General features: G+C 37.4%; 1 protein-coding gene across 1 annotated transcript in view; it reads right to left on the reverse strand.

Moving 5' to 3' along the window:
* Positions 1-6,080: 6,080 nt before the first annotated feature.
* Positions 6,081-12,657, reverse strand: part of epha5 (EPH receptor A5) — a 73,492-nt gene continuing 66,915 nt past the window's right edge. Inside the window, exons 17-19 of the mRNA XM_011481948.4 lie at positions 12,325-12,518; positions 7,901-8,065; positions 6,081-6,599 (exon numbers count right to left, since the gene is read on the reverse strand). Of these exons, the coding sequence (XP_011480250.1) occupies positions 6,494-6,599; positions 7,901-8,065; positions 12,325-12,518 (465 nt within the window). The 3' untranslated portion in view covers positions 6,081-6,493. The remainder of the gene's footprint in view (positions 6,600-7,900; positions 8,066-12,324; positions 12,519-12,657) is intronic.

The following is a 12,657-nucleotide window of genomic DNA, read 5'->3' on the forward strand; positions in this document are numbered from 1 at the left end:
TCTTTTTGTGTGTGAAGGTCTTTACTTTGGTTTTTTAAGTTGACAACTGTTTTTATTATTAAAGGCACTTTGAGTGACTTATGTATTATAAAAGTGGTATATAAATAAAGTTTGATTGCTAAAGTTACCCTGTTATCTACACCTTAGGGCGCACTGGGTGATAAGGTGCACGGTCAATGAAAGGTCTATTTTTGAACTTATATCATATATAAGGAGCAGTCAGTCAGTCAGTCAGTCAGTCAGTCAGTCAGTCAGTCAGTCAATTATTAACGGCATTCCGAAAGAAGCTCTGGTGTTGCAATCTGGAGTGCCATAGAATTATGTTAAAGCAGTGCTGGACATATGTGAGGGCTGTAAAACAGTGGTGAGGTGTGCTGAAGGGGTGACAGAGGAGATCAAAGTAGAGGTGGGATTACACAAAAAAAAGGCTTTTAGGTAAGCATCATAGTGCAAATAATAAAGTCATTCTCTAAAATTTTTCTTACAAAAAACTTTCCTTTACTTTTCAGTGAGAGATGCATAAAACCACATCAAACAGAAAAAAAAAGGTTTTAAGATGTATCAGTGTTTTACTCTCAAATCAAACTAAGTCTGCTGGGCTATTAAGAATTAAAGAAAAAGAGATGGAACGGCTGTGACATTTCAATTTCATGCAGACCAAATTGTTGTGTTTGGAACAATGCATTGTTCTAGAAGGAACCTACTGTAGCAGCCTGGGCAAATGTTTTTAGATCTTGCCATCACTGGTTTAAAACATGAAAAATAAACAAGTACAATAAATTAAATAAAAATTTTCAATGTATTGTTTAAACATTATGAATAACTGTCTAGAAGATAAATGAGATTACTATTTTCTTTTGGAAAAAAAAAAAATCAAACAACGTTGTTAATGTTTCTCTTCCACAAAAACACAACAACATTCAATCTTTTTAAGTTTTATTGCAAAAATATAGAATTTTAAAAGGACACTACAAAAACATCAACACAAACATAATGCACAACAATTTCAAAGACAAACCAATAGCACATTAAAAGCTAATTATTTTCACTGTGCTTTGAACTGATCACAACTGAGTCAGTTATTTCAAACCTTATGTGTGAGTTATTGATAACAACATTTTTAATACTCCAAGAAAACAACTTCATAACCTGCTTTTGTACACTTATAAATGAAACCTGCATATTTTTCAGTGAAAATAAATGCTCAACTTCCCAATGTATGCATCTAATGAAACCAATTCAAGTTTATTTGAAAATAGCTTTGCAATGAGAGTTGCAGACAGACTTTGATGTTTATTTACCACGTGTGTGATTTGAGGATTCAAAAGGAATACGATTAATTTGATGATGCATTTGAGTATCCATCTCTATCAAAGTATTTTACAAAAACAGCAACAGGAACAAGTTGGAGCTGGATCTATCATAACCCTGTTCCTGATACAACTCCACCTCCAATATTCAAGGTCTTAAGAAAGAAATTTTCAAGTATTTCAAAAAGCATTCGATACTTAGTGCAACCTTTCATTGTTGTATTATCGCCATGCTATTTTTTGTTTCATACAAAACTTTTTTTGCTTGTATTGTATTGCTTTTGCACACTTGCTGGAAGGGAGTCACACCTGGTGTCCAAGTCTTCATTCAGTGATTTTTATCACAAATCAAATTCACCAAACTCTTTTTTTTAAATTCTTTATAATTTGAAACATTTAAAGTTGATTTGGGTGAAAATTGTTACATCATGTCACAGATCAATTATTACTCCTGCAAAAATTACACAAGAGCCATCAGAGAAAAACATTAATAAATCTCAAGAAGATGCCTGTCTTCTGTGCTTTTTAGAGCCAATTCTGAATTGTAAAGATAATGTAAATATAGTGCAAAAGTTTTGTAGAAAATAAATGTATGCCTTTTACACAGCATTGCATTGTAAATAATGAGAACATATTAATTTGCTTTTGTTTTGTTTTGAATAAAGATGTAATAATTCATAAATGCAACAATTAGATTGACATAATGGGTTAGTGCAGCCAATTCCTTGGAAAAGTAAAATCTCCATTTAACAAAACATCTGCTGGACCATGTACTTACATCCTGAAGCTGTAAGTTTTGCCATAAACAACAAAAAATGTGCTGTAAATCAGCGTTTGTGGATAATTTTTTAAAGATGAGACAAATGCATTGTGCTTAACGGTCTGATTTCATATCATGGGAAGCACTGATAATAAGAACTCTAATCAGCAAAATGAAAAAGTTATAGCTAATAATAATAATAAAAAAAAAGTTTGACAATATAATCAAGTATGCTATAAACATTTTTGTCAAACAAGGGGAAAGGACTACTTCGTAAAGTGCAAATTAAATTAGTTCCAATGTACAAACATTGTCTGACATTCTTGATATTGCCTGTAGACATTGTTGGCAAAGAGTAAATATAGACTGTTGGGACACAATTGGGCATAGCATTTTGAATGGAGAGAAAACATTGGTGCACAAAGATTGCGAGGCACTTGTAAGGGTGTATTATTCACCAATTGTTCATGCCTCACATGCGGATTTTAAGGTGTTCATTTAGCTGAAAAGTGTGATTAGAAAACAGCCCATTACATGAAGTTCAGTGGGACTCTGATGCTACGTTCACACTAGGCCCGAAATGCACGTTTGAGCGAACCACTTTCAATGAAAAGTCTATCTAAACGCACAAATATGAACGTTTCGTGTTTCCGTGTTCCAAACTTTCATGTTCATGCATTGCTATGCAATTTATAAGTTCATTTTTAGGCTATACGTACAAAAAGTGATGCAATTGAACCCGTGTTGAAAGTTAAACCAGTTGAACTTTGACCAATCAGGAAGTCTGACTTGGTTGTGATGTATGGGTAGCATCTTTTTCAAAACATTGAAGTGCCAACAAATTAATCATGAAAGAGAAATTAATAATTGTGGTTTGTGCCTGGCTGGAGTTATATGAAACCAAGCCTTTCATATATCGGAAAAGAGCTGTGGAAAAAAAAAGTCTGGAAAAGATTCGCCAGATTTGGACCTCTTTGACATTTCACACCAAGCCTCTTCCAACTGTGAGTACATGCGATAGAATCGGGTAGTGACATACCTGTGTGAACACCATATGCTAGAAGTGTGTTACAAACCCTCGTAACACTTTCAGCGCATTCTTGAATGCGCCACACATGCCCGGTGTGTACGTAGCTTAAGCTTTGTGAATCCTCTCCAAAAAGTCAATAGTTTTAGCACAATTCGAGATCCATGAACCTAGAACTGCCTGGATGCAAACTAGAAGCACCCAACACATTTTTCATCTGCTGCACATGCATTATATAGTGCAAACGAATACAGATGCTTCCCTCAATGAAAAAATAAGTGTCTACATAGCCATAATAGTCTACATGTATGGATTTACTGCCATAAGGTAGACAAAAAAAAAACAAAAATAATAATTTTATTTGAATAGTTACATTTTGTTTTCAGCAGTTTAAAATAAACAATGTTCAAATGTATTTTTTTATCCTTTAAATTTTAAATTAAAATGGAGCCCCAACTAAGAGTGAGAACATATAGACTACTATGGCCATGCAGAACTTAAATTGTAGCCAACGTTTGACTGACATAGAACATTTTCCCTTTTGGAAACTCTTGTCGTGTGATCATTTTACATTCAGTCATTTAAATATAATCTTGAGAACAGGCAAAAAACCCTAACCACAGCAAGTATCTACCATTGACAACCAACTCATTTAAAAGCGAAATGCCCCCTTAAAACCTTACATTCTTTTCCTGTGCTTTTCATATAGTGAAATGATTACCTCCTTAAAAAAAAAGAAAAATACATCTTTACAGATTATTGTTTCCACCTTTATGCCCCAAAATAACAGTGTACTGAATACGAAAAAATAACATAATCTGCAAAGAAGTTTCTGTTTCAAAGAGAAATATTCAGGCTGTTTTTACCAATAAAGCACAGAGTAGGTGTGATTCCATACCAAAGACAAAAAATGACGCACAAAGCTTGTTTACTGACATCAATGTTTACCTTTGAACCATGCCATGTCTTTACCCAGAGGGCAAAAGAGCCTTTCTCTGTGGAGGCAGAGGATCTCCAGCTATCTCATTTACGGCAAGTCAGAATATTTGTTGGTTTTGTACAAAACATATGAAAGCAACACTATCACTGACAACTGAGGATGAACATCCACTCCCTCTGCAGATCCTATTGGGGACCCTGACGTGGAGACAAATGTGCTGGCTGCCCCCACAAAGAGGCCCAATCATGATTTGCAGAAGTGTGGATTTAAATAATTTATCACAATTGTACTCAAGTGTACAACTCTGAGATGTATGATTAATACCAACTTGTCCACATGACAGTAGACAGAAAAACAGTGCTCCCTGCTTAAATATATATTACATTATATACATGAAATACATAGGTGGAGATGCATGTTGAATATAAACAAAACAACCTGTCCACATATTTTTTATATTGTATTTTTTCATATACAATAATTAAATGATAATAAAGTTGGTGGATATTGGCTTCTTGTTTCAGCACTCCTGTATTCATGTGAGTTACTTTTGGAGTGGCAGGTAAGAGTACGAGTCTGCAGTAGTTTTATCGCAACAGGATCATCATGGTGTTCTTAGGAACAAGACCTTTAGTGTTTTCTTAACTAATATGTATACGTGTAATTTGCATGATTCTGTAAAATAATATCATTTTCTGGTTTATTCCCACAGAAAAGATCACTTGACACCCTAATGCTCCGTTTATACCGAAAGCAATTCGCACATCAAATTTGTGTCAGTTGCCTCTATTTGGAAGTGCAGTGAATTTTGCTGCTTGACGCCTGACCAAAAATGTGTTTTATTGCCAAATATTTTAGCCTGACTGCCACGTGGAGCACTGTTTGTGTATATCTCATTTATCATGCATGGAAGACTCGGATGATGTTGAGAGATCGGATTAATTTAGTTTTGAAGAGTTCTATAAAAGCGTCAGTAATCACGTCTCCATGTCTGGGTTAATGAGATCATTCAGAGACGCTCCCAGTACGACGAGGTTCACCATCTACTACTGGATCTGCATCTGAAGAATGGCCCTTTCAACGCTACCTCTGTGTCTCTGTGACCCAGTTTGATGTTAGTTCAAGGAGGGAGATAATAAAAGTATTATTCAAATTTGAGGAATTTTATATTATTTATTATTATTTAATGCAAATAAGAACAAATATCAGGACGAGAACGATAAAATTCTCGCCCTTGTTGGTTTTGGACTCCACCTGGTGATCGCGACATTGAACACGTCACGTACCCAAGGCTGAGTCCCTGATTGATTTACGCGATGCGTCTTCTATGCCAAAATTCAGATTTTTTAACTCTGGATATACTAAAACGCGCTGCTGCCCGACGGCCATGCCTGGCATTTAAATTGTTCTGCAGAACCTCTAATTGCGTCTGTACATTGAAGCAACCTTTGAATCTACTGTGCGAATTGCGTTCGGTGTGAAAGCAGCTTCAGGAGTAATAAACTGTAATAAGGGCAATGAGGGGCAAGGGGACAGAGGTAATAGGTGTTTCTTTTAAAAGATCCACTAATGATTGTTCCTGCTTCCAATTTCCTTTTAAAAATCCGTCAATGAGTTTCAAAGTTCGACTTAGAACCATATGAATGCAGGTGAAAGATACATTAATTTTTATATGGGGGTTGTAAATTGAGAGGAGCTTAAAACTACAACAACCTGCAAAAGCGTAAGCCTCTGCTTTATGAACCAGATCCTAAAAATCAACATGTCTGATCTTCCTTGAGTTCTGCATATTTTAGATGCAGTTTTGTAAAAGCTTTCAGACAAAAAAAAGAAAAGACTAACAAATAGAGCTGAATACTGTTGGTGGTCTATTATTTAGACCTTGACTTAATCTGTTTTTCAGCTCACCAACTCCTAGTAGGCATAAAAAAGTAAAGTAAAATGAGAATAAAAGTTAGTTCACCTGAGACAGGTTAAAAATAGTTAGGAGTAAGTGCTTTACATGAAACTCCAACTTCAGAGCCAAGAGGCAATAGGCTGAGTGGATGGTCTTTGTGGTTCATTACGGTTTATTACCAAAGGTCAAAGCATTGCACAGAATGAATTATTGCAAAAAACAAACAGAAAAGTTTTGGAACGATTAGAATGTTAGGTGTCCCTTAAGTAAAGTTCGGTTCACCATCCATGTTTCTCCAAGTAGCACCACATAGTCCAGTTCAGTTTGGTTTTAGCGCTGTAATGTCAGAAATCTCCAGTGACAACACAGGCAACTGTACATACACCCAAACCACTAAAATGCAGTTAATCCAGTGCAGATCCAAAGGACACTCTCTATCCGCAAACATGTCCCAAGCCGTTCTAGGTCCAACAGTTCTTTGATTACATACTAGGTCCATATATTGTTGTCTTGTGCATGTATGAATGCATGGAAGCGTGTGCATGCCTGCACAAATGCATCAGATTTTTACAGTGGAGTTGTTCATATGAACTCTCATCTCTTGAATACTTGTGATTATTTTTTTCTGATGTCCTGCCAAGTTCACCCCCACTCTCCGCAGATCTCTAGAAAACATCAAATAGACAACATCAGACTTAAGTAAAACATGTTTGTTTACTTTTTTTTTGCTTTATAAAACACATGCAATATAAAAGGCTAAACTCCTAAATATACAAATGTTTCATTTATTGTATATTAGCACTTGGATTATTTGATTTACGAAGGCTTTACTGGAATTTGGATAAGTTCTAAAGGCCGAGAAACACTAGATATTGTTGAAATTAAGTTGCAAGGTGAAAAATATCTTGCTGCATTGCAGCAGCCAAACTATGTTAGTATATACAAATGGGACTGAGCAAAGTTTCTGTTTGAGAAAGAAAAGAAACAATACTGAGAGAAGCTGCTTGATTTTAAAAATATAATGGCATGAGATTCTAAAAAGGTTAAGTGTAAATCTGCTAGTTTGGTTTAGATCTTCTAAGTGTGGTGGCCCTAAAGTGCAAATCACACCATCAAATCACTCAATGCAAAGACAAAACAAAGATCACAACGAAAATTAAAAAAGCAAAACAAATAGTAAAAAAAGTTATTTCCAGAAATCAACATGAAATGAAAATGAAACAAAAGAAGAAACCAGAAAAGCAGGGTATTCCGGGACATCATTGATTGGATGATGAGGAATCTTTGACATTTTTCAAATGCGTCTTTAGTGTCCGCAGACTTTTAACAGTTTTTTGATTAGTATGGAGCATGTACAGTATCGCTTTATGCCAATTAACTTTCGGTTGAAATGACAGACAACCATCATCATCCAATCACCTTTCTGGTTTCTTATTTTGTTTATTTTTTTCACATTTAATTTTGCTTCCCGGAAATTACTTTTTTTTTTTAACCCAAAATGTTTCATTTTTTTAGGAATTACGTTTTGGTTTCTATTTGTGTTGATTTCCAACACAAATATGTTTCTGCATTGAGTGATTCGTGGTGTGAATTGGACTTCAGGGCCACTGTACCCATGTCCTGTAAAATGGAAATAACTGAACTGTTGCACTTCCCTAACATTCACAATGGGTTTTACAGAGGGAACAAAGCAAATGCAACATCCAGTCATCCTACGAGTTGTACCTGGGCTTTTACATTTTTTAAGAATTCCAGCATTTTACACATTTTTCAAAAGCCTGTAATACCGTGACTAGTCTATCATTATTTTTAAAATACTTTGTTTTATTATAAGGCTATAAATGTTCAAATATTGCAGCAGAAAAACCAGAGCTAAAGAGCAAAAGTTTAAATTCAGTATATCATAACGCAAAAGGTATAGAAGGGCTCAGATGGGAATTTTTGATATAAATGTAGGTGTTCTTACTCAGAGGTCATCTGTGTCACCGTTTCCATGGAAGAGTAGCCTGCCTCCATAAATAGTTCAGTGTAACGCCCCATTTTGATGGAATCCAGCCACTCTCCTACAGTCTGGCTTTGAGTGCCACAGTCTCCATCTGCAGTGGTGTGCTCCACCAAAAGATTAGACACTCTGGAAGACAGACAAAAATGGGTTTAACAAGAAAATACATCAAAAATTGTTCTTCCAATAAGCTGAACATTTTGTTATCATGAAAAGACACAATCTTAAATCAAATAATATTAAAAATAGTAGAATTTAACGGTCCCAGCAGTCACCTGACTGGCTTCACTAGTAATACCCATTGTGCAGCATCACACAATGATGCAAATGCTTTTCCCCTCAAACCATTTGTCATTTGGCTCTCTTTTTGTGCTGACAAATTGAACACCTCATGGTATCAAAGAAAAATATTCAAAGTACTAAAAAAATATTCCTCGCTGCAGCAGGAACAGGAGGCTGGCATAGAAAGAGAACTGATCCTGCTGGCAAATCTTTATTCCTAACCTTTATAGGTTAACACATGGATATTAGATACAGTGCTGACTTGTTAGGCATGCTACTTTTTGAATCTGTGAAAGACAAAATATTAGGCAAAACTAACAAGGTTTGTCTTGGTAAAGAAATATGTATATTATTCCAGCCACTTGATTGTGGCGCTCCCTGTATGCTTTACCTGCCAGCATCTTATACCCTGCAGTTATGTGCTGGATTGTTTCAGGTGCCTCTTTGCACAGCCTACACCTTGGGTCTTGTCTGGTGTGGTAGATCTGAGCCTCAATCTCTCTGGTGCTCAGGGCTTTTTCCTGAGCTGCCAGAATGAGTGCTTCAGTGCTGTCCTGTAGGCATTGGTAGGACCTCTTGATATCAGCCACTTCAGTTATGGTCCGTGGTACATCCCATGCAGGAGTTTGTCCTCCCATGATGATATGTCCTCCAGCACTGCATCCTCTGCTATCCATTCACTGAGACATTCACTGAGCACACTGTCAGTTGGGGGCTTGAGCTTGATGTTTTCAAGCATTTTGAACGTTTCATCCTGGATAGTGGCTTCCACGCTCACTATTCCTCTGCCTCCTTCCTTGCGGCTAGCATACAGTCTCAGGGTGCTGGACTTGGGATGGAACCTTCCATGCATGGTAAGGAGCTTTTGTGGCCGTCTTATTATTCCTGCAGGGTATCTGATAACTGGCAGTGCGTAGCTGTTTATTGCCCGGGTCTTGTTTTTGCCATTGAGCTGGCTTCTCAGGACTTGCCTTACTCATTGGAGGTATTTAGCTGTTGCAGCTTTCCTTGTTGCCTGCTCCAGGTTGCCATTTGCCTGTGGAATTCCAAGGTACTTGTAACTGTCCTCAATGTCTACTATTATTCCTTCTGGGAGTGAGACCCCTCCTGTGTGGATTATCTTGCCTCACTTTGTCACCATCCAGCTACATTTCTCGAGCCCGAATTACATCCCAATGTCAGTACTGTAGATCCTGGTGGTGTGGATCAGGGAGTCAATGTCGCGCTTGCTCTTAATGTATAACATATTGTCATCCACGTAGAGGAGCCAGTCTTCTTGATTATTTGGCTGAGGGGTTCACACCTATGCAGGACAGCAATGGGGACTGAGTGCCTGCTTGGTAAATGGTTTGATGAAAACCTGTGCAAGTTGCTTGCCATTGGCTTCAAGGTTTTTTTCCACAGCTTCAACGACTTTCCTGTGAAGGCTTTTAGAGTCCTGTTGATGTTGTACAGTTCCAACCATTCAGTGATCCATCAATCAATCCAGGCTGTGCACAGGTTGGTGTGTCGTGACCTGCAGTCTTGTTCATGCCAACCAGAAATTTCTACCAATGCCCTTCTGTGCTTTGCTCATGTATTAATCCATGTGGCTATTTATCTTGGTTGCTTCCATGTTGTGGAGAGAGAGGTTTTTGGCCGGAAGTTGAGGGATCCTTCTGGATCAGGATTGTTCACCCTTCCGTTAGCTATTCAGGGTGAGTCCCATCTCATAGCAGCTGGTTCATTTGTGCCAAGAGGTGCTCATGGAGTGCAGCGAATTTCTTTAGCCAGTAGGCATGTATCATGTCAGTGCTTGGTGTTGTCCAGTTCTTCATACCCGAGACTCTTTCATGGATGTCTGCCACTGTGATGGTTACTGGATTCTGTTCAGGGAGGCTGCTGTGTTTTTTTTCCAGAGAGACCAGCCATTGGGCATTGCTGTTATGGGCTGTCTCTTTCTCCTATACACTTTTACCAGTACTGTTCAGTTTCCAGCCTTGGTGGGTCAGTTTTGACCCTGCCACTGAGAATACAATTTTGCAGGCTGAGTTGCAAACAGCCTGTTTCTGGCTTCATTGTTTCTTGTGTAACTCTTTAGGTGGCTCCTTAAGGCCAGAAGCCTTTGTTTGGCAGTTTCCAGTGCTTCAGGTATGAGCATCTGGCTGTATCTTTTAGGCACTTGCTTTTTCATTGCACCTCTTTGGACCTCTATTAGCTGACTCACATCCCTCCGAGCTGTTTCCAGGAAACTTTCTGGTGGTACATCACTTAACCATTGTAGCTGGTGTCGGGGTTCCCGGGGGTTTATTCTAAAGATGGTCTTGTCTTTCAGTTCAGTTGCTGCCTCGCTCAGCGTAACAGTAGTTATTGGGGCTGTGTACCCAAGTTACAGTTAGGAGTGTGGTAGAGCCTTCTCTCTGACCTGTTCTTGCATCCCTGTGGTGTTGCATTTATGTTGTTCAATCTCAAGTTGTGATAGGAATTGCAGTTTGTGGATGTTGGAACATGGAGCTACTAGTTGCTTAGGAGTTAAGTCTTGATTGTGGATTTCCAAGCATCCATTCATTCCACATTCTCAGCATGTAACCTCTCTGAGTAGGACTACTAGCGTAGTAGCACTCCAACAAAATTTGTTCTCACATCTAGTCCATTTCCGTCGTTTTCCAGTAGCCCACTTTCCATCAGGGTGCTCTGGTCCCCCAACACCTGACGCAGACCTTGTTTGACCGGGTTATTGCTACGCCGGCATAACATTTGTTTCCTTTTCTCTCATGGGTTAAGAGGTAGGCAGTAGCAGCAAAGGTTCTGCCCAAGGACCCTCACTGGATTATGTTAATAGCCCACCATTGTTATGGTAATTGCTCCCATTAATAGCTCATTCTGGCACTGGGAATCGAACCCTGGTTTACTGCATGCCAGTCCTGCCCTTTTTTGTTTTTCATAGATCTTTAAATAAATGGCTGCTACACAGAACACCATTATACACTGATGCAATACTCTTATTTCACAGAGAAATACCAAGTAAACATAAAAATTCTTATTTTTATTTTCTAACAAGCAGCCCTTAGTGACATTACCCATCTAAATGAAATTATTTTGCCACATAAAAATTGAAAAACGCCATTTATACTTGATGATGAGCTGATCACCTTCTATTTTAGACATTGCTTTCTTCAGCAAGGACATGTTTTTACAGCATTCACAAAGAAAATAAAAAAGCTTTGTAATATAGAGTCAAAAGTTTCTTAGTTTAGGTATAAAAACATAACTACAAATTTGGGTAGAAGCATCTAGTGGTTTCATTCTTGTCTAAATTTAATGGGGGAAAAAAACACTTTTTTACTTTGCAGGGGTTACATCAGGTCCTGGAAAAAGTGTCATGTATGTAAGAGTAAACGAAGACAAGAATGTGGAATTTGTAATTTTTCTCCAACTCTTTCTCAGCAACATCTGGTTCCTGTAACGCAAGCTTTGAAATTTTTTAAATATTTTATTAATTGTAAACTCTGGTTTTCAATAAATGTCACAATATTAATCTTATTTAAAACTTACTACTGATCCTAAAAGTTTTGCTTTTGTTTGTGTATTTTTTTTTCCTGGCTTTTGTTTTTAAATCTCTATGGAACTGATATCCACAGACTACAAACTATGCATTATTTCTTTTAATCTTGTGTCAAAAAGAAAATAGGTTTTTATTTGCTTCATTCTTTTTAGGTAAACAAACACATTTTTAAATTTAAGATCAAGGTTGAGCAAAATCTTCAAAAGTAAAGGTCAGTACAGAAAGCTGCACAAAAATCTGAGAATAATGAGGTGATCTGATAATGCAGATGCTTCAAAAAAGTGTCTAAATACATTATTAGGGGCATTTTATTTTGCATACGCCTCAGAAACATGTTTTTTCACGTTGGTGTTGTAGGCATTTGGTGGAATATCTGGGTAAAAGGGAGTTTACAGCTCACAGTAATAATTATAAATATCTTTAACTCAATACATTTTAAAGTAATACGTATATATAAAAAAAAAACTGCATTTATAATTGCTGCTTAGTTTGCAAAGACGTTCTGAATAGCAACACTGCAATGCAAATCAGTGTGAAGGCTGAGCCAGACTTTCCTTCATACCTATGTGAGGAGTTGACCAGTTTTTTTAATGAACTGGGATTACGGATAAGTTTGTCTAATAGACAAACAATCTCATCAAACTTTGGACGGTTGGTGCGTTCATGCTGCCAGCAGTCCATCATTAGGTGATAAAGGGCCTCAGGGCAGTCCATGGGACCTGGCAACCTATAGCTCTCTTCTACTGCCTTTATTACCTGCAGACAGACAGGGAAACAAATGGAGAAAGACAGAAACCATTCATATTGGTTTAAAATATTACAAATTGTTATCATTCATTATATATCCTTGAAGAAATATATTTACTAAAGCATCACAGATCCAGATCAGATTTGT

Source organism: Oryzias latipes, chromosome 12 (assembly GCF_053564925.1).
Source record: "Oryzias latipes strain Hd-rR chromosome 12, Olatipes_Hd-rR_3.1".
Classification (NCBI taxonomy): Eukaryota; Metazoa; Chordata; class Actinopteri; order Beloniformes; family Adrianichthyidae; genus Oryzias; species Oryzias latipes.